General features: G+C 41.3%; 1 protein-coding gene across 1 annotated transcript; it reads left to right on the top strand.

Moving 5' to 3' along the window:
* The first annotated feature begins 9,889 nt into the window (after window positions 1–9,889).
* Window positions 9,890–23,046, top strand: LOC121853244 (sulfotransferase family cytosolic 1B member 1-like). Its single transcript, XM_042347257.1, has 6 exons — window positions 9,890–9,908; window positions 19,783–20,011; window positions 21,543–21,726; window positions 21,866–22,057; window positions 22,290–22,591; window positions 22,675–23,046. Exons 2-6 carry the CDS (start codon window positions 19,836–19,838, stop codon window positions 22,871–22,873), a joined length of 1,053 nt encoding a protein of 350 aa, XP_042203191.1. The 5' UTR covers window positions 9,890–9,908; window positions 19,783–19,835; the 3' UTR covers window positions 22,874–23,046.
* Window positions 23,047–23,568: the final 522 nt, after the last annotated feature.

Genomic DNA, 23,568 nt, shown 5'->3' with positions numbered 1-23,568 from the left:
AAATGACATGTTGCAGCAACTATTGCTGCTGGTTCCAGAAAATTTGACAAAAAAAGTTGCTATAGCGCAGGAGGTGGGCGCCTCGAACTGGTTAACTACGTTACCAATAAGGGCAAATGGTTTCAGCCTTAACAAACAAGAATTTACAGATGCCATTGCTCTAAGGTACGGTTGGCCAGTAGAAGGTTTGCCCTCCCAATGCGTGTGTGGCTCTCCCTATGATGGCGATCACGCCATGGTCTGCAAGAAGGGGGGCTTCATATGCATGAGGCATGACGAGGTAAGGGATCTCACAGCAAATATGTTGAAGGAAATCTGCCGGGACGTCATGGTAGAACCGACCCTCCTTCCACTGGATGGCGAGATTTCCAACATAGGACTTCAAACACTTCTAACGAAGCCTGTGTGGACGTCAGTGCTCGAGGATTCTGGACGCGGGGACAGCGAGCTTTCTTCGACATCAGGATTTTTGATCCCATGGCCGTTTGTCACCGTAACCTAGCTCTCGATGCTGCGCATAGGAGGAACGAGAACGACAAGAGAAGGGCATACAGGGAGAGAATACAAAATGTTGACCAAGGCAGCTTCACTCCTCTAGTGTTCACAACCTCTGGTGGGATGCAAGATGCTACGCGACTCGCGGACTGAGAACAGAAGCAGCAGCCCAGAAGTTATGTTACAGCCTGGATGAGATGTCGACTGTCCTTCTCTCTCCTTCGGTCGGCTTTGCTCTGCCTCAGGGGAACGAGAGCTTCTGCCCCTACTCCGACAACTGCTGCAGATATTGACTATGAGGCTACAGTCACTGAATGCCGCATAGATCTGCGGCTCAACTAATTTAACAGATAGGATAGCTTCTTATGTATTAGGATATTTAATATTAAGGTAAATAAATGGTGGCGAAGGTGTGGCTATTGGGGGAGGCTGGAGGCCATGAAAAAAAAAAAAGTAGTAGTAGTAGTAGTAGTAGTAGTAGTAGTAGTAGTAATGGGAGATGAGACGCCAGAATCTCTCTCTCTCTCTCTCTCTCTCTCTCTCTCTCTCTCTCTCTAAAGGGTCAGTGTGCAGTTATTGGGGTCATGGGGTCATATAACACGGGTACGAGGATTCGAAACTTCGGAACGAGACATGTAATTCTGATTGCAAATTTCACTTCTGGGTATTTTAACTTTTTTCCCCCTCATGGCAAATGCTTTTTAATGGTTAAGTTCATTTGGTTAATGTGAACTTTGCATGGTATTGTTCCCTAATGGTTAATTTTATTCAGGTTTAATTTGTGTGCCTAAGTGTAACGCCTACGTGTTAAGCAAATAATAATAATAATAATAATTCTCTCTCTCTCTCTCTCTCTGGGTCATTATCACTTTCATTATGCATTGTAGAACGAATGTACGTCTGGTTATTATTATTATTATTATTATTATTATTATTATTATTATTATTATTATTATTGTTATTGTTATTATTATTGTTATTATTCTCATCGTCATTATTATCGGGGTAAAAAATCAATATTTTATCTCTTTCCGTTTTCTATGATAGTAATATTAGGTAGACTTAGATAAATAACACACAACTCTCTCCTTTCTCCTCCCAACCCAGACAGCCATACAAACACCAAATAATTATCGTTTTGAATATTAAAGAACAACATTTTAAGTAGTTTTGGGGTAATTTAATTTAGTGTAGTTGATTTTTTTAAATAATTATAAATTGAAAAGGAAAATACACGTAAATTTGAAAGCTTTATTGGGTGTTATCTGAGAGGCAAAACAGATAAGATTAACCTGGCTGATAACAAGTTGCTAATTTTCACAACTACAACAATATTTCAAGATGATTTAGTTAATATCAATATTAGTTTTATATTCTACTGTATTTTATCAATAAGTTATTAATCCTCACTAGATTCTATGAGCTACTGATGCTTCTAGAGATGTGTTTATAACCGATCTAATATTTACTAACTGGAAACCGCATCAAACACGTCACCCCCTACAGGTAAATCGTAACGCGAGTCAGTTTATGTCAGTTTATACCTTCGTCGCCTCCCTCAGGATGTTATAGTGACACTTAAGAGGACAATAACACGTCAAAACACTTAGAAATATTCCTACAGTCTTCACTTATCGAGGTTTAAGTACACTAAGGAGGGGTTGGAGACACTACAGCGGCCACAGGTAAGCTAATTAACAGGTGTGTGTGTGTGTGTGTGTGTGATCTTAGGACTAATACGCCATGTTGTTTGTTTGTTTGTTTTTGGGGTATGTATGTATGTATGTATGCATGTATGTATGTATGTATGTATGCATGTATGTATGTATCTATGTATGCATGTATGTATGTATGTATGTATGTATGTATGTATGTATGTAATCTTACCTTTGCCGTTTTCACCAATATTCTATACATAATTATACACACATATTCTTAACTATGTATAATATATGTATAAGTATATAATCACTCTACACTTATAATCCTTCCCTCTACAGTTATACAGATTATACTACAGGTTCTATAATGACGTAATAATTGAATAACTAACGCTATCATTCCCGGATGCTGAATCGGCTGCTTGTCCAATTAACCAGTCCGTTCACACATATTTATATTTGGGTTTTAAGTAACGAAACCCAAACGGTAGTTCCTTTGTTTTATTATAAAAGGTTGTATATATAATTCCTGAGTGTATATCAACCGTAAGTCTCACTGTCTAGGAGTGAATGAGAAAGGGACGGCGTTTATGTATGATAAACGTTTGGTCACGTCCTTTCGATATGAGTTGAGGTGAGCTACTGAAGCTTAGGGGCATCGCAGTGCGTGCTTACAGAAATGCTGAGCTATGGGTCTCGCCCTCTTGGGTAAGTTGCCCGCTCACGTGTCAATCTCATGTCTTACTCATAGACAGTGGAAAGTTACAGGGTGGTGAATCTGAATATAATATCAGATGTATTGACCCATTTATATAATACGTTCTGTTGATGAGACAGGGGCCTATTACATCGCTCGGTCACCTACCAGCCGAGCTCCGTGAGGCCTAAATAACTCACAGAGTACAGTACATCCTTGACAACCCTAACCATGTTATAAACAGATATGTAGACACTAAGCTGGGGATATTACTGTAGGGGTATTCTCTACTACAGGGGACCTAGACTTTTGTGTCGTACGGGTTAGTATGTTATGAACAATGTTGAATTTGGATGATACTGCCCAGTAATAACAGAACAGGAACATTATTGCCAGAATTAACAGAATAGAGGGAATCGTAAGACTTGGTAGTGCAAATTCCCGTGACAGGTAAAATGGCAAGTTATTATTCAAATCAGCAAAATGTGTCTCGTTCAAGAAAGCTAACACTTTTAATTTCTCTGATACTATTTGAATATCCTTGATAGTGAAATTCATTATAGGAAGTGGAATTAAAGCAGACTTGAGTTTTCGATTTAACGCAAAATGCTGATGAGTAGGCAAGGTCCGTAATGTACTACAAGTGATTTCACAGTAATCAGGAGCCTTGTAATGCCCTTTCACAACTAGCTGCTTAACACCATTTTGGCATTTTAAAATTACAGTAGTGAGATTTGGAAAGAACAAATACTGCACATTCTGAAGGTGAGCGTGGAACACAGTCTTTAGACTAACTGGCCTATAACTGCATTGCGCTAACGCTGTGCGTACATTTGGTTGTATGACTGCCAATTCACATATTCCATCTGCAGCAGGAATAAATGCAAACAATGTAGGCTGGACATACGTGTAGGTGTAGATAAGACGACTTACACCGTGACAGTACCTCAGAATCCTCTATTGATAACAATGAATATTCTTCATCTACTAAGAAAAGTTCTTTAGGCCTATCTAGGGTATACAGTGTGTCGTTCACAAACCAGGGGAAGGGTTCTAAATGCCATGCATTAAACTCATGTTGCCCTCGCATAGGAATGTGGATCAGAATTGCATTGTGCGTGAGGGTTGACTCCAACAGTGGGTAATGATATTGAACCTCATTGTCATTGAAAATCGGAGTTAAATGATACTGCAACTTGGCTATTTTTAAAGCTTCAAGAAGCGTCTGCACAGGCACAAGCTTCGCGTCCACACGTCCTATCCCGGCATCTACAATGCTGTCTATTAGTTCATTTTTAGAGGTTACAATTTTATGAACTGAAATTTCAGCAGCATGCAAATATTCTGTGAAGTAAAGGAGCCATTCTAACGTCGGGATTGCTTTCTGTAACCTAGTAACAATCCTCGAAACTTGGTTAGACTCCATTATGATTGCATTAACCTTTGATTCTAGAGCAGTAATCGCGTGAAAGGTTTGAGAAATAACACGATTCTGTTGAGATACAGCTTGAACGACAACGTTCATGAAACTATTGTCGAATTCATCGAAGCTGTGCTGAGACCATGAAGAATGTCCAATGTTGATTGTAGTTGGTCGTCGACGTCTTCCATCTGACGCGAAAGTACGAGTTAACTTCTACTCGCAGAACGTAGTTTCATACAATAGTCATTTGGGACATTTTGCTTCTGAACAGTCTGTAAGGATGTATCAATCACATTATCATCAACTTGAGGTAAGACATTTATCTGGGTCTTCTTCAGACGATCCCCGTGCACGACATCTGCGATCTGTGCATTAGGCTTCCATATTTTGAATTTGTTGCCTGCTTCTTTTGAGATTATGCGGAATGGACCAGAAAATTTCGCCGAAAGTTTGGAGTTCCTTTCAGGTACCTGTAACATAACAGCGTCCCCAACGTTCAGTGCGATAGGTTTAGCATGTTTATGCTGTTTGATGATCATTTCGGCGCGTGACGCCGCTAGCTGTGATCGTACTTGGTTATGAATTTCTGTAAAGACATGAATTTGTTTTGCCGCAAAATCATCCGTATTATATACCGGGTATGGCGCCTCTGTAAGGATGTCGTAAGGCAGACGTTTATCTGTGCCATAGACAATATAGTAGGGTGTTTTGCCCGTAGAGCTATTAACTGACCCATTAATCGACGCTGCAACCTGCGGTAACCAATCCTCCCATGCGTATTGAAAACCATTAACGATTGGACGTAGTATTTCTAGGATTTTACGATTGGTTGTTTCAACAAGGCCATTAGCCTGTGGATGATAAGCTGTCACAAAAGTTTGTTTAATTCCATATTGTGCACATATATGCTCTATTAGCTCATTCTTGAACTCTGTTCCATTATCAGAGAGTAGAACTTTAGGCGTAGTATATGGACATATGGGATTCATCACTAATGCATAGGCTACTGCTTCGGCCGTTTTGCTTTTTAGTGGGACCAAGACCACGAACCTGGAAAAATGATCCACACACACTAAGACGTATCCTGATCCCTGATGACTCATTGGGAGTTGTAACACATCAACAGCGACTGTGTCAAACGGACGGTCTGGTGTAGGATATTGTAGAATCGGGGCAGGTGATCCTGTTGATCCTTTATGTTGAGCACACGCCAAACAATTAGCTATGTGTAATTCTATGTCTTTCTTCATAGTGTTCCAGAAATACTTCTTTCGTAAATCCGCTAAGCATTTATCACGACCTTGGTGACCTGCTTGTGGGACATCGTGGAACAATGTCATTACTGCTTTGCGCAACGTGTCAGGTACGACTATTTGAGACACATTACCCTCAGGAGATTTTCTCGTCCTATTGAGTATGTTATGTCGTAACTCAAACTGACTTAAGGGAAGAAATAACTTGGGGAGTTTAACATCCTCGCCCGATTCGAGAGCAAAAATAACAGCTGACCAATATGGGTCGCGTCGTTGCTCATCTTCCAGCTGCGAAAGAGTGAATGTTGATACAGGCATTACTGGTGCTATATTTCTTGACAGAGCGTCGGCGACAACATTCGCCCTCCCAGGTAAATACCTAAATTCGGGGTCAAACTCTTGAATTGTCAGATACCAGCGTGCTAATCTGCCTGATAAGTTTCTGCCATGGAACAGTTCGGTGACTGCCGCATGATCAGTAAAAACAGTTATCTTGTAGCCAAAGATAATGTCTTTGAACTTCTTAAGTGCCCACACAACGGCTAACGTTTCTAGATGCGTCGCCGAATAACGTGTTTCAGCATCGATTAGTTTGCGACTTGCAATTGCTATCACTCTAAACTTCCCACGCTTGTCCTCTTGCATGAGCACTGCTCCGACTCCAATTCCGGGAGCGTCAGTACAGAGAGTGAAAGGTTGAGTGTAGTCTGGGAATGCTAGAACCGGGGCATTGGTTAGCGCTGTCTTCAATGCCGTAATACTTTCCTCGTGTTCAGCATCCTATATAAACACTGCATCTTTTTTTTTGAGCAAACTCGTTCGGGGCGATGCTAATGTTGCATAGTCCTTGATAAAGGAACGATAATAACCAGATAATCCGAGAAGGCTACGCACATGATCATTTGAGGTAGGACGCGGGAACTGAGATACAGCTTTGACTTTATCATTAACTGTGTGTATGCCCTCACCGTCGACTACATGACCAAGGAAATGGATTCTGGATTTTAAAAACTCGCACTTTGAGAGTTTTATTTTGAGGCCTGCTGTGGAAAGTTTGGCCAAAACTTCACGCAGTTTTATCAGATGGGAATCGACGTCCTTACTGACTACTATTAGATCATCCAAATAAGCGCAGACTGTGTTACCAATTAGTCCGGCAAACAGGGTGTTGATCATTCTTTGAAATGTTAGTGGGGCATTTCTGAGACCAAATGGCATTCGTAGAAACTCAAAGTGGCCTAGAGGCGTGCTAAATGCCGTGATTTCTCGTGATTTTTCATCGAGTGGTATTTGCCAATACCCACTAAGCAAATCTAAGTTGCTAAATACCGCATTATCCTTGCCTAAGGATTGCAATATGTCACTCAAGATAGGCATTGGGTACCTATCAGGGATTGTTTGATCATTTACGCGCCTGAAATCTATGACAAGGCGCCATCCACCATCCTTTTTCGGGACGAGGAATAATGGGCTATTAAAGGGGGATTTTGAGTGTCTAATGACATTCTCATCTAACATACCCTGTACCATATCTTGCACTACAGCGCGCTGGCTATGAGGTAGTCTATAAGCTGGTACGTAAATAGGGTTGGTTCCTTCCTTTAACGCTATATGATGGGATGTTAAATCTGTCTGACCTAGCGTTTCCCCTGGCAAGGCTACTATTACTGTAGTCGGCAAGCAGCTCTAACAGGCGTGTCTTGCCCTGAGGATGATCGATCACCTTGACATGTGGCGCTATTTGATCTATCCTGGCCAGTCGAGTCTGTTGGCAATTCGCAACAATACCTCGAATTAGGAATTTATTTGGTTGCACTTCGACATTGCTGTGATATCTATAAAATCACACACATAACATCCTTTCTTTAATTTCTTGATAATGTGAAATTGCTCCCGCAATCCCGTAGACTTGTGTGTGTGTGTCACAGTAGACACAGCTGATTCCAAGGTCCGGTGATTGGGTCAATGCTCACAAAAATCCTGAGTACAGCAAACCGCCGCTAATTGTTACACAACGTCATCCACAACACCATACCTCAGAATGCTGAGACCATCTCTAAGACCGGATGTGTCATCATCACTAGGGTGGGTGCTGGGTGCTGGTAACTGGGGGTTGTTCACGCCATACGAAATAATTTTGTTGACAGGATGTTGACTTATGAGTAGTCACAACAACTGCAGTCACGTCCTGTCACACCCTGGGCAGTGAACGAATCATTTGCAGAAACTAATGTTCACTTCAGCTCACAGGATTGTTGCGTTGGTGAATTCCTCATTCTGGTAATGGAGAGTACTCTTCAACATTGCAGGTACTATCTTCCAACTCTTGCTGCTGTAATCACGCTGGGAAGGTGTGTGGTTGAGGTCGAGAGATATCTCTGACGCATGATCCGCCTTCCTCTTAATAGGATTGGTAGACAACACCTTCGTCCTAGCGGTGAGCATAGGTTCAGAATGACTCATTGCTGTGTAGGAAACACCTTAAACGTAACACTATTATTACGTGGATGAACATCTATCATGTTCTTTCGAAGAGTTGGTAGACCAAGTAACCCGTCAGCTGGCAAATTGAACTGCTGAACTATATAAAAGTCCGCGTAGAAGGGCGTACCACGTCTTGAGAATCTGAGTGGTAACGTCACCATTCCTTTGATGCTCAGCTGAGTACCTGAAACTCCTTCGAGCTCAGCGTTACTAGGCCTCCATTTGAATTTGCGGTGAGGGAATTTACGTTGTAACTCGTGATATGATGTCAAGGCCAATACATTAGCGCAAGCACCTGTGTCTATATCAAGAGCCAATCTGGTATTATCCACTCTCACCGGTACTGACAACACTTCCACTTTGCTAAGCGCCGCTATTAATGAGGCCGCTATAGAAGTGCTGTGAGGAGGGGCGGGAATTACCCTATCTATCCCTCTCCTTGCTGTAGTGTGCGCTGGTCTTCCCCCGATGACTTGTCCTGGGGACGTTTCTGCTTGCGCCTATACGACACCTCCGTTTCACTTAGGTCCACTCCCCTAGCTTTTATTAGTATATCGCACTCATGTGAACTATGAGATGTCGATTTGTGAAGAGCGCACCATTTGCGCACTGTCTGGGTAGGAGGAGGAGGTGCTGCTTTAGCTCCCTCTCTGTTTGACCTTGAGAATGGCTTTGCACCGGGTGTGGCTTTATTTGCACTATTACCTCGGAGCTGAAAACAATCTTCCATTACGTGGCCACGTTCATTACAATGTGCGCATCGTAACGATGTTTTCTGTTTATATGTTAGGCGGGGAGGAGCGATCGGAGCTAAGTGTGTCGCGTAAGGAGTCTGGGAGTGAGGCATCTGTGGCATCTGTGACGGCTGGCCCAGCTGTGACCTACCCCCAATAATCCCAATTAGCGTTCGCTTGAACTTTTCATAGTCAGGGCTTTGTAAACCAAACGCATTTAAACGACTGCCTGCATAGGAACCCTGCGTTATATGGGAACGTACATATGCTTTCTTATCTTCGTCAGTCGTTATGTGACTATTGCGCATGCTATCTTCACATGCACGAATAAAATGTGCGACCCTATAATCGTCTTGTCCCGTGAAATTTCGAACATAATCGCCGCGCTGCATGATATTAATAACAGTATCAGCTTTAGGTGTGGTAGTAGTACTGGTGTGAAGGTTAGAGGACGCCATTGTAGTGTTATTAAGCAAGTTAGTATTCTTACTCTTAACAGAAAGCTGGGTTAATAAGGTTGTTACCGATTTAGCAACAGACACACTATCACCTGTAACAGGGGTAACTGCTTTAGTATACTTAGGTGAGGTACTATAGTGATTACCAGACCGTAGGGTACGACGGTTTAAGTCGTCAAATGATTCGTCTATAACTTTCTCACTACTTCCTACCGACTCATTTAACTGTGTTCCATACTCAAAATCTATGTCAGTCTGGGCTTGATCATTGATGAGTTGGTTATCAGCAAATAGTTGCGCTAGGCGTTCGATTTCATCTACATTAGACATGGGAAACTTAGAAATTATCTATTAGCCCCCTTGGGTCAATGAATACTTAACAGTAAGTAGATCACTTGCCTCTCATTTACAAGACAAATGAATATGTTTTGTAGTTAATTATTAAACTATCAATAAGTAAACAGACACTTACAAACTACTGTAAATTATAGGATTCCAATACATTAATCTTACATTCGACACTTTATCATTGAAATAATCCTATCCGACGAACCTATCGGTGTGAAGATATCTCTCGAACGTGTTCATGTGTGTAGAATTATGTAATTTAAATACCTATTTATACAGGGTGTAACGTCTGCTGGTTTCCTTGGCAACGAGATGACGCTTCTGCTTTGGTGAGAGACGAGTCCACTTGATTTAGGTGAGTTCCTCCTCCCGCGATCAGAAAACTGATGATTGGTTATCACACTGGTCGTGCTGGTTCGCTGGCGAAAACTGCCGTGTGCCAATGCTTCACAGACCACGTATATATGGAGATCTGTATGATGACACCGGAATTCGTAATTCGCTCTGACGACACAACAATACTGCTCAGCTGCTAGTGAAATACCAATTGAATTCCAGGTTACGAAACTGTTGTTCAACACTGCAACACTGTAATGTCTAGGGAATGCTGAGTGGAGTCTATCTCAACCGGCTCAATCTGGATATATACCAACAGGCTGTAATATTTGTATATTACGAATTCTGCACGTATTTGTATGTGACAGAGATAAGGAGCGCTCACTACATATCGTCTCAATACGGGATATAGTTTTAAACACTCGGATTATGTAACGCGTCACTGTTGTGTGTTTTCTTGTTTTTCACAAGACACAGACGGATGATACGACTACCAGTTTGAAGAATCCGTACACACCGCTTGCCACCTATATGAATCGGCTGCTTGTCCAATTAACCAGTCCGTTCACACATATTTATATTTGGGTTTTAAGTAACGAAACCCAAACGGTAGTTCCTTTGTTTTATTATAAAAGGTTGTATATATAATTCCTGAGTGTATATCAACCGTAAGTCTCACTGTCTAGGAGTGAATGAGAAGGGGACGGCGTTTATGTATGATAAACGTTAAGTCACGTCCTTACGATATGAGTTGAGGTGGGCTACTGAAGCTTAGGGGCATCGCAGTGCGTGCTTACAGATATGCTGAGCTATGGGTCTCGCCCTCTTGGGTAAGTTGCCCGCTCACGTGTCAATCTCATGTCTTACTCATAGACAGTGGAAAGTTACAGGGTGGTGAATCTGAATATAATATCAGATGTATTGACCCATTTATATAATACGTTCTGTTGATGAGACAGAGGCCTATTACAATGCTCCTGATATCACACTGGTTATATTACATAGTGAGAATATCCGGAATGTGGTTATCTTTTTCGGTTATGTTAGTTATGTAGACATACTGACAGACATACATACATACATACATACATACATACATACATACATACTGTTACGAACCCCTCCACCCAGCACTACGAACCACGCCATCTATTGTCCTGATCTACCTACCCAGCACCCCGAGCAACGCCATCTAGGGACGAGACACGAGTATGACTCGTCTTAGTTACCACTCCGAGGTTTCCCTTCTCCATATCCTGGGTTGCGTCACCTCCTCAGTCTTCTTTGTCAGCTCCAATTCGAGGAGAGGGCACTTGGCTCTGGGAAGTGACCACAGGATCATCTATCCTCTAAACCTACGTGCAGTGACTACCTACCGTCTTCTACAATACTCAGCCTTACTCGTCAGCCATCTCAGCTCCTCACTTAAGTACTATTATCCTGTATTAACTTCCCCACGTCCACTTGCTTCGAGATTGTTTTATGTTTATTAATATGTATATACTGTTAATGTTTAGGTTAAGTTTGGTTAAGGGTAATTTATAAGCTGAATATTTTGTTAAGGGATTTATGGTACTCTATTATATACAACGAAAACTCGCATCCTTTGTCTACCCTTTTATAGTCCGATTGTCTTTTTTGTTTTTTATTGTTGTTACCTGTTGGGATCTGGGTAGACGTATAACTATATTCTAAATCCCCAACTCGTAACAAATGGCGACCGTGACAGGATACGACCTTAAGTACCATATTCCTTCCTCCCTTGTTACTCAGTGTTAATTATTCCTCCCAGTCACTTCTGTTCTCAATTGCTTTACGGTAGTTTAAAGTTCCCTTCATATGTGTGTGCATATATTGGTATTATCGTATAGTAAGAGTGACAGACGTAGGATATTAGGTTCCAAGTGTCATAAAAGAGCACACCATTTATTACACATCGAATCTCAGCTAGGATCATCTTATTATTATCATTAATCAATCTTATAAAATATATACACTCTTTTCAAGTATATCCGGGTTGTAATCCGGATCTTTATATTTATATAAATATTTTGCCCTACACTCTTTCCGTCTCTTATCCTTATCTAAGGATCTTCTCCAGAAGAACAATAATCACATAAGTGTAATTTCCTAGGTATAACTTGGATTTAGTTTTCGGGACTTTTCTGGTTTTATATACGTATTTTCTAGGGTTATCACTTATCTTATCTTTTGGACCATTAGTTAATTTATCCTATTTTCTTAACAATGGCCACCTCAGGTTTTGATCTCCAAAATTTTTATTGAAAAATCCTTCCGTAGCTAAATTGCGTGTTAATATCCTGGAAGAAAGGAATGGAAAGAAATGGCCAACTATTATAATATCCCATTTTTCACAGCAACTGACTGAAATGTTTAAAAATCATGTGATTCAGAGTGCTTTGGTTCAACGGAAGTTTTAAAAGAATCCGCTGTTGACAGATTAGCATACATGTGAAGCTTCAACCACTATCCACCACCCTCCTCACTCAGGATTTGCCTCAGGTCTGGCTGGCCACTCAAGAAGAAACGCAACGAATAGACGCCTTAGAACTAGAACGAGGCTGGGTTCGAGTTCCAAATCAAATGAAAGAACTAGAGTTGGAACAGACCAGTTAGACAAAAGTTGGAGCATGAGGGAAGGTCGGAACAGGCCAAGGATTGGAGCATGAAATGATGGAACAGGCCAAGTTGGAGCATGAGGGAAGGTCAGGTGGGCAAGTTGGGCATGAGGGAAATGATGGAACGGGCCAAGTTGGAGCAGGAGGTTAGACTGAAGAACTACAGGTAAGAGGGAATGAAGTCACCTTAACATCAGGTTCAGATCGAAGAAGTGGCATTAAGAGAGAGAAACTAGCTGCTTTTAACCCTGCTACTGCTTCTTCCCTTGTTCCGGGTTTGATGAATCCGATATGGACGGAGTCATTTAGGACTTTTGAAAATAGCGGGAAGAATGAGTGTAAGGACAAGTGGGTGTCAGTGTTAGTTCCTAAATTATATGGTAAGGCTCGTAAGTTTATAACTGTTTAGACCAGACTGATGACTGATATTAACGTAAAAAAGAATATCCTCACCTCTTATGCTATCACGCCAGATGGATACCGGCGAGTTTCACAAGTAAACTAACAAACCATTTCCCACACCTTTGTTGGAGTTTGCTCAAGAAAAGCTTGGGTTTTTTAAGAAGTGGTTAGAGGCTACAGAGACCTCCACATTTTGGGATTTGTTAAATTTGGTAGTCCTGGAGGAGTGGAAAGGAAAATGGAATACCATTTCACACATCTTGAAGCATGTGGAGGCGTGGAGAGAGGTTAATTTGGGGCGTGCTGCTGAGGCTATTTGATGCGTACGCGCTTTGTTGGTCAGTCACTGGGCAGTAGAGAACGTGGTACTTCCCGACATGGTAGGTCCTCCTCTGATGATAACCTTGGGAACGTGAGTGGTAGGTCGAAAAGTCCCTACTCCCCGATGCAGCCAAACACTTGTTTCTTACTGTAAAACCCAGGCCATACGATCCAGAATTGTAAACACCCAAAGTGTCGAATTGCTAAAGTAGTTCCTGGATCCCAAATCCAAACCAATATAGAAACACCAATGTGGAAAAGGCCCCATCAGGATCTCTTCTCTTCATTCACCTATGAGGAAAAATTTCAATCATGGAGGGGTCTCGTTCTTTCCTATTCGTATGCTACGTGATACGGGCGCAGCACAATCTATCCTCCTGTTTAACGTCATTCCTGATATATCTACCGCATTTACTAATGAGAGTGTTCTAATTTCGGATCTCTCATCCCATTCTTCCTATCCTTTAGCTAAAGTGCACCTCAATGTCACATGATGATTACTGGGAAGTGCAAATAGCCAAGGAAAGACCAATGCCTGTGTGCGGCATTCATTTTATTATTGAGTAATGACTTGGTAAGCAGGAGATCTAGTGGTTCCCTAACATAAGACAGTCGACTCTCCTTACCATCCAACTCCACCACTGACCTTAAAAACTATTCCTCATCTTTTCCCATCTTGTGCTGTCACCCCGGTCACAAATTTGTGCGAAATGGGCCCTCTTCATCTAAAAGCCCACCTCTAATATCTTCACTACCCACAGAAGATCTGTACAATAGATAGCTAGTAAGGAGGGCTCGTTAAAACCCAACAATCTGATCCATCTTTGACTAAACTTCATCATGCAGCAGTTGAGGGTAAAGATTTTTAACACCCTTCCGTGTTTTATTATCATGAAGGGAGGTTTTGATGAGGGCCTATAGGCCCCTGAGCTGCCCATCTAGACACGTGGTCTGAAATACATCGAAGTGGTAATTCCCTCAGTCAGACCAGCATTAATTGCCCCTTGCCCATGATGATGGTATTTCGGGACATTTGGGAATCCTGAAACATATAAAAGCTCCTCCAACACTATTATTGGCCTGGACTTAGGAAGGATGTGTCAAAATACCTAAAATCTTGTCATATTTGTCAAATGGTAGGAAAACCAAATGAAAGTATACCAGCAGCTCCCATTAAGCCCATCCCAGTATTTTCTACACCATTTGAAAAGATTGTTGTGGATTGTGTGGGCCCATTACCACCCAAGACTAAGAAGGGGAAATCAATTCTGCTCACAGTTATGGATACCAGTACGTTATCCTGAGGGCTTTTCCTTGGCATCAATTCAAAAACGTAATCAGAAGCATCTTTTTAAAGCTACATTGGGCATTCCTAAAGAGAGATCCAATCCGATGGGGGCACCAATTTTACAGGCAATCTTTTCAAACAGGTGATGAAAGACCTCAGTGTGGACCATTGTACATCTTCGGCTTACCACCCACAATCCCAAGGTTGCTTGGAACGGTTCCATCAAACTTTCAAATCAATGATCAAAAAATATTGTATAGAACACCAAAAGGAATGGGATGAAAGCATAGACTTGTTACTTTTTGCCATCAGGGAATGTCCCCAGGAGTCATTGGGATTCTCCCCGTTCGAGTTACTATATGGGAGACAAATTAGGGGACCCCTTAAAATAGTAAAGGAGCAGTGGTTTGACACTCCATCTATTAAGCCCGCAACAGTTTCCCAATACATTGACACTTTACGGGACAAATTAACTGAAGTCCGAACCATTGCTCAGTCAAACTTAAAAAAAGTCCAAGACAAAATGGTGAAGTCCCAACCTAAATTAGTTAAAGATCATTTTCTCCAGGTGACAAAGTGTTACTCTTTCTCCCCATTCCAGGCTCTCCCCTTAAAAGCAAGTTTACTGGTCCCTACATAGTTGCTGATAAACTATCTCCCCTCAACTATATAGTCCATACTCCTGATCGCCGAAAAGATTCACAACTTGTTCACATTAATCTCATGAAACTTTACCATTCCAGGCAGTCAGAGGAAGACATCCCAGAGGCTATAAGCCAACCTGTATTGCATACGGTTTTGTCAGGGCCGGAGCCGGAGACAGATGACATGGACCTATTGGAGAATTTAGACTTCCCTCTACCTAAAGAAAACCCTGCTAACAGTCACATACTCAACAACTTGGATGAGTATTTTTCTGTTCTGAATCCATCTCAAGCAAAAGATCTCACTAAGTTAGTATCAACATTTCCTAAAGTCACGTCAGACCTCCCAGGGGTTTGCAATATACTTAAACATGATATTAAGCTAATCTCAGATGATGTACAACCCATTAGGCAATCAGCATATCGACTAAATCCACAAAAAAGAAAGATTATGAAAAAAGAGGTAGATTTTTTGTTAAAACCTAACTTAGCTGAGCCTAGTACCTCCCCCTGGGCTTCACCTTGCCTTCTCATTCCAAAACCCGATGGCACTTTTCGTTTCTGTACCGATTATCGTAAAGTGAACCAGGTCACTGTCTCAGACTCCTACCATTTACCTTTGATTGAAGATATAATAGACAGCATAGGCTGTGCCAAATTTATCAGTACGGTGGACTTATTGAAAGGATATTATCAAGTGGGACTCACGGATAAGGCAAAAATAATCTCGGCATTTATAACTCCATTTGTTCTTTTTCAATATTTGGTTATGGAGTTTGGCTTTTCTAATGCTCCGGCCACATACCAGAGGGCCATCAACTACCTTATTCAGGACCTAGGTGGGACGTTCGCCTACCTGGATGACCTGGTGGTGGTATCGGACGGCTGGGACGAACATCTGGTGCGTTTGGAGATACTGTTCGCACGACTGCAAGAGACTGGATTCACCATAAACCTGGCTAAATCTGCTTTTGGCCGGGCCTCAGTGACTTACCTGGGACATATCGTTGGGCATGGTATGGTGAGACCTAAGGACGCAAACGTTAAAGCCATCTTGTCCTTCCCCACTCCAAGGACGAGGAAGGAACTCATGCGCTTCCTGGGGATGTGCGGCTACTACCGTCGGTTCTGCAGTGCATCTCTCCAGCGGACCCCCACAGACCTTACCAGTTCTGGTGTCCCTCATAACGGAACCAGGAGGACCAGTCTTTCCAGCACTGGCCTCAAAGCCTTCTCTTTGCCCCCAAGCCTGTAGTCCACCCCCTGACTACACTCTCGCCCTTCCATCTGCAAATTGACGCGGTGGTGTCGAGCAACAGTTCCCTACAACGACCCAACCATCGATGTTCTTCACCCTGTGGCATATTACTCCGCCAAGTTGAAACATCGACCACCACTGACCATAGAGAAGGAGGCCTGGCTCTGGTGTTGGCAATAAAGAAGTTTGAATGTTACCTCCAGTCTAGCCCACAAACAACCCTAGTCTTCACCGACCATAACCCACTCACGTTCATCCAAACCAACAAGACCTCCAACCAGCGAATCCTCCGCTGGGCTCTCCTCACCCAGCCCTATAATCTACAAATCCGGCACATAAAGGGGGTCGATAACCTGATTGCAGACTCCTTATCCCGAGCTCCAGTGGAAATGCAGCAGCTACTCTCCAGACGCACCAGGTGATCACCTCCTTCGCGCCCGCGCCACGGAGGTCTTTGGAGGGGGGGTGTTACGAACCCCTCCACCCAGCACTACGAACCACGCCATCTATTGTCCTGATCTACCTACCCAGCACCCCGAGCAACGCCATCTAGGGACGAGACACGAGTATGACTCGTCTTAGTTACCACTCCGAGGTTTCCCTTCTCCCTATCCTGGTTGTTGCGTCACCTCCTCAGTCTTCTTTGTCAGCTCCAATTCGAGGAGAGGGCACTTGGCTCTGGGAAGTGACCACAGGATCATCTATCCTCTAAACCTACGTGCAGTGACTACCTACCGTCTTCTACAATACTCAGCCTTACTCGTCAGCCATCTCAGCTCCTCACTTAAGTACTATTATCCTGTATTAACTTCCCCACGTCCACTTGCTTCGAGATTGTTTTATGTTTATTAATATGTATATACTGTTAATGTTTAGGTTAAGTTTGGTTAAGGGTAATTTATAAGCTGAATATTTTGTTAAGGGATTTATGGTACTCTATTATATACAACGAAAACTCGCATCCTTTGTCTACCCTTTTATAGTCCGATTGTCTTTTTTGTTTTTTATTGTTGTTACCTGTTGGGATCTGGGTAGACGTATAACTATATTCTAAATCCCCAACTCGTAACAATACATACATACATGCGTACATACATGCGTACATACATACATACATACATACATACATACATACATGCCCCAACAGATGAGGTCACAGAAAGACATACAGACACAGGTATACATAGAAACACATACAGATACAGCCATAGATACAGACATAAATACAGACACAGACATAGATACAGTCAGACACACACAAACAGACATAGTTATAGACACAGACACAGACACAGACATAGATACAGACACAGACACTAACCCCCAATTAACGGACTATGTGTGAGATCCTAGTACGTTATATCGAGGTTCGTAAGATAAAAACCTCTCTTTAACGGACTATATAGGAGAGTACAATCCCTTATATGGAGGCTTCACTGTATGCTATATTAAAACAATAACGGAATATTTGACTATAAGCTTAAACAACAGCACATTTAAAGGATCCGATTCCTTTTAATAGGCTTCAATAGCAAATAAGAGAATCGAATCCCTTATGTTCACACTCAATTCCATGTATAACTGTACTTGAATAACTATGGACTTTAAGTATAGAATTCTATGTATGTTTTCACTTACGGTTTATTTGTTGTTATTGTCGTTGTTATGTACGTTTTTCACTTAAGATTCACTGTATATATTTGTTGTTGTTGTTGTTGTTGTTGTTGTCTGGTGAAGCTTAAATGACATTGTTATTAGGATAAACAAATGACTGACTGATTGAGGTTGCATGAAATATTAATATCTCTAACTACTAATTCATCAGGAAACTATTAACAAATTAACAAATAATTAACATAAGTGTAAATAGAAACTGCTAATTACACCCAGAAATTTGTTGACACCTGAACGAGAGAGGAAGGGGGGAGGGTGAAGGAGGGGGAGGGGGGGTCGCTAAATTAAAATTCTCCTTCCCCCTCCCCGGTCTCCCTCCTCCTCCCCGGTCTCCTCCCTCCCTCCCCCTGGTCTCTATCCCTCCTCCCTTAGGTTACCTGTCCACCATCATCAATCACTTAATTAACATGGCTTACCTGTGAGAGAGTTTATTAATTGCTTTTAAAACTTTTTCCCTCAAACACCTTTCATTCGTTAATTACTCTCATGGTTTTTTTTTAACCAGGTAATTTATCAGGTAACATTGGGGACTTAATTAGTATTTCATTTCAATTAGGTGTATCATCATCATCATCATCATCATCATGGGTTGAGTTATCATTGTATGCGTTAAATCATCGTATTTAATCTTTCATTCCATTTCAGTTAGTCAATAAGGTGGTTGGGTTTAGGTTAGGTTAGGTTAGGATAGGTTAAGGGTAGGTTGGGTTAGGTTAAGGATGGTAAAGGTTAAGAATAGATTAGAGACAGACAGACAGACAGACAGATAGACAGATAGATAGACAGATAGACAGATACCATAAACAGCATAATCTTTATATAAGTCCCTCACACCTGTACAATAAACACACCTGGTGAGCTTAATTACACCTCAGGTAATTAATAATACACAGGTGACCCTTGATGTCAAATGAGAACCTTTAATTACAGGCAAATAACGTATAATTACGTCTCAGGTAGATTTAAGGTGTTTAGGTGATAATCCTCATTAATTTTACCTGGACAGGATACTGGTAATTAGCGTACGATTATTTACGGTTTGTTTGAAAATGACGTATAATTAGTGTGAGTAATTAGAGGAAGGGAAAAGACCTAGTTAGTTTGGGTGTTTGTGTATGTTTTGATGATAATTGATGTATAATTGATGGCTGTTGGGATAATTTACTTTCATAACAAGATGCTGGAATTATAGCTTTCAAATCGCCCCTTTTGATAATAATAATAATAATAATAATAATAATAATAATGATAATGATAATAATAATAATGATAATAATAATAATAATAATAATAATAACAATAATAGTAATAATAATAATAATAATAACAATAATAATAATGATGATAATAATAATTCAACCAATGTCTTCGTAAAAAAATCTGTCGACGATAAATCAGCATATACCACACACTCCCTTCCCTCCCTCCTTCCCCCTTTCCCCCTCCCCTCCTCTACTCTCTCCCTCCCCCATTATGCAACACAGACCACCAGTCAAAGAAACACACTTACCACCCCTACGACACAGACAGATCCCAACCTAACCTAACCTAACCTAATATAAAATAACCTAACCTAATATAACCTAACCCAACCTAATATAAAATAACCTAACCTAACCTGACATAAACCTAACCTAATCTAACCTAACCTATATCTTGTATTTCAGAAGGTGTTCAACAGGAAGAGATAGACGAGAGGAACAACGGGAAGAAGGAGACAATGGAGACGAAAGAGGTTCAACGGGAAGAGATAGACGAGAGGAACAACGGGAAGAGGGAGATGTTAGTGACGAAACGGGTTCAGGAGGAAGAGATTCAGAAATTCCAGAAGATGGGATTCAAAATATACAAGGCAATGCTTCGTCTTGGCCCTAAGGAAATGTTGATGCATAAATCGTGAGTCTACCTAGCTTGCTTCACTGGCCACACATTCATTCTAGCTTCTTCACTGGCCACATATTCATTCTAGCTTCCTTCACTGGCCAAATATGTCATTCTAGCTTCCTTCACTGCCCACACATTCATTCTAGCTTCCTTCAATGGCCAAATATGTCATTCTAGCTTCCTTCACTGGCCACACATTCATTCTAGCTGCCTTTACTGGCCACACTATCATTCTAGCTTCCTTTACTGGCCAAATATGTCATTCTAGCTTCCTTCACTGGCCACACTATCATTCTAGCTTCCTTCAATGGCCAAATATGTCATTCTAGCTTCCTTCACTGGCCACACATTCATTCTAGCTTCCTTCACTGGCCACACATTCATTCTAGCTTCCTTTACTGGCCACACTATCATTCTAGCTTCCTTTACTGACCAAATATCATTCTAGCCTTCACTGGCCACACATTCATTCTAGCTTCCTTCACCACAACATGTCATTCTAGCTTCCTTCACTGGCCACACACTCATTCTAGCTTCCTTCACTGGCCACACATTCATTCTAGCTTCTTCACTGGCCACATATTCATTCTAGCTTCCTTCACTGGCCAAATATGTCATTCTAGCTTCCTTCACTGCCCACACTTTCATTCTAGCTTCCTTTACTGGCCAAATATGTCATTCTGGCTTCATTCACTCATCCTCTATCTCAAAAATTCATGCTAGAGAGATAATAGTTAATTGCTTTACCTGTACTTCTCTCCAGGTGATAATAGTTAATTGCTTTACCTGAATATCTCTCCAGGTGATAATAGTTAATTGCTTTACCTGAATATCTCTCCAGGTGATCATAGTTAATTGCTTTACCTGAATATCTCTCCAGGTGATAATAGTTAATTGCTTTACCTGAATATCTCTCCAGGTGATAATAGTTAATTGCTTTACCTGTATTTCTCTCCAGGTGATAATAGTTAATTGCTTTACCTGTACTTCTCTCCAGGTGATAATAGTTAATTGCTTTACCTGTACTTCTCTCCAGGTGATAATAGTTAATTGCTTTACCTGAATATCTCTCCAGGTGATAATAGTTAATTGCTTTACCTGAATATCTCTCCAGGTGATAATAGTTAATTGCTTTACCTGAATATCTCTCCAGGTGATAATAGTTAATTGCTTTACCTGAATATCTCTCCAGGTGATAATAGTTAATTGCTTTACCTGTATTTCTCTCCAGGTGATAATAGTTAATTGCTTTACCTGTACTTCTCTCCAGGTGATAATAGTTAATTGCTTTACCTGTACTTCTCTCCAGGTGATAATAGTTAATTGCTTTACCTGAATATCTCTCCAGGTGATAATAGTTAATTGCTTTACCTGAATATCTCTCCAGGTGATAATAGTTAATTGCTTTACCTGTACTTCTCTCCAGGTGATAATAGTTAATTGCTTTACCTGTACTTCTCTCCAGGTGATAATAGTTAATTGCTTTACCTGTACTTCTCTCCAGGTGATAATAGTTAATTGCTTTACCTGTATATCTCTCCAGGTATCTCCAGTATGCTGACGAACATTACAACTTTGGGTTCAGGAGTGATGATGTGATGGTGTTGTCTTTCCCTAAGAGCGGCACCACTTGGACCTCTGAATTAGTGTGGTCCATGAAACACCCGCACCAGCTGCACCTTCTTCAGGATCTCTCACCCCAGGATCGGATTTTTTGGCTCGATTTGGTAAGGTTAGGTTACTCTAGGTAGATTAGGTTAGGTTAGGTTAAGTTACCTCATTCTAGTAGTCAACATTTATTACCTTTAAACTCAAGTATATTCTCTTCACGGTTTTCAAATAATATCCTAAGGTCATATCCTGTAGGACTTCGTGAACCCCGTTGATCCTATGGAGGACGCGACCTTGGAGATGAAGAAGTTCCGGCAGAGATTCCCTGGAGACCTCCCAGAAGATGGGGTCAAGCTCAAGGTGGCGTCTAGTGAACCTGGCCCAAGGCACATCCAGTCAAACTTCATGCTTAGCTGTTTTAATCCTGACCTCCTCAACAGGTGTAAGGTGAGCTACAGGTGTGCTACAGGTGTATAGGTGAGCTACAGGTGAGCTACAGGTGTAAACAGAGAGATGGAGATTAATTAGCGTATATATTAATCCATAGGTTTCAGTCTGTGGTCGAAACTGTTCAGGAAGAATAGACGAAAGAAAATGAACTAAACTTAAATTGCAATCTATCTATCTGTCTGTCTGTCTGTCTGTCTGTCTGTCTCACTACTCTCCTTCCTCCAAACAGGTCATCTACGTGGCTCGGAACCCAATGGACGTGTGCCTGTCATTCTACCACTTCTTGAGTAACATGGCCAATGGTTCACAACGAGTCTTCATGGGTGAATTCGAGGACTTTGTAGAAGGTTTTATGGGAGACTGTGTAGCGTTCGGTCCCTATTGGCCACACGTGAAGGAGGCGTGGCAACTGAGACATCACCCCAACCTCCATTTTATGTTCTATGAGGATTTGAAGACCGATATAATGGGGGAACTGAGGAAGTTAAATAATTTCCTCAGTGTGGACCTCAGCGACGACCAGCTTGAGAAGTGAGTTGTATTGACTGTGTATGTGTGTGTGTGTGTGTGTATGTGTGTGTGTCATATCTTCTAACCACATTCTTCTCCTACAGGATCATTGAAGCCACTTCCTTCAGCAATATGAAAGCCAGGGAAGAAAGTAAGCCAGTGATGAAGACTCTCCAGATGTCCTTCTTCCGTCAGGGTAAGACAGGAGGATTCAAGTCCTTCGCTTCCCCTCAAGTACAAGCTCGTATGGACGCCTGGGTCAAGGAGAACCTGATTGACACGGACATTCCCTTTAAGAGTTAACACGGACCAAAGCTGGGAAGAAGCACGCGAAGAATAGGCACCCTACCTTATTTCACTTGATGAGTAACCTAACCTAACCTAACCTAACCTAACCTAACCTAACCTAACCTAACCAATAGTATTGTAATAACTTTGTTTAATGGTGTTTTAAAGGGAATAAATGAATACCTATTTTGTGCGTTTTTTTTTTCCTATTTGCCTATTTTTAAGACTTTATTTTATTTAATATATTAATTAATCCTCCCATAGGTCTTAATTACATCTTTATTAACAACCTAAGAATAATTATCGAGTTATTATCAAGAATTCAAACACGTCTGGCAGCCATTGTTATCGAGGTGAGGTAGCAGTTGTCGTACGCTGCCATTGTTGTGGTTTATTCGGAACTGGCGGGCGTAGGAAGTCTTCAGCCATTTTTGGTACGAGAAATGTGGCACTAACAATGGGCTTGGCACTTTAGTCTGCTCGTAATAATGCCATTAATATTTCTATATGGTTGTGCTTTTTGGTCTCTCTCTCTCTCTCTCTCTCTCTCTCTCTCTCTCTCACCTGTACTGTAGATTCCCCTTCAGTTGTTCTTGTTTATAAATATATAATTTATTTTATTTTATGGCCAAACTTTTAAGACATTATTATTATTATTATTATTATTATTATTATTATTATTATTATTATTACTATTATTGTTATTATTA

This window comes from Homarus americanus, unplaced genomic scaffold (genome assembly GCF_018991925.1).
Source record: "Homarus americanus isolate GMGI-L3 unplaced genomic scaffold, GMGI_Hamer_2.0 scaffold18203, whole genome shotgun sequence".
NCBI classification, from domain to species: domain Eukaryota; kingdom Metazoa; phylum Arthropoda; class Malacostraca; order Decapoda; family Nephropidae; genus Homarus; species Homarus americanus.
This window is presented reverse-complemented; position numbering and strand designations above follow the sequence as displayed.

What these genes read in the sequence shown, in the direction of transcription:
- LOC121853244 (XM_042347257.1), top strand. Translation starts at nt 19,836, where the DNA reads ATGGAGACGAAAGAGGTTCAACGGGAAGAGATAGACGAGAGGAACAAC. An exon ending in GGATTTTTTGGCTCGATTTG is followed by an intron (nt 21,727 to 21,865) that starts GTAAGGTTAGGT and finishes CATATCCTGTAG; the next exon opens with GACTTCGTGAACCCCGTTGA. An exon ending in AGCGACGACCAGCTTGAGAA is followed by an intron (nt 22,592 to 22,674) that starts GTGAGTTGTATT and finishes CTTCTCCTACAG; the next exon opens with GATCATTGAAGCCACTTCCT.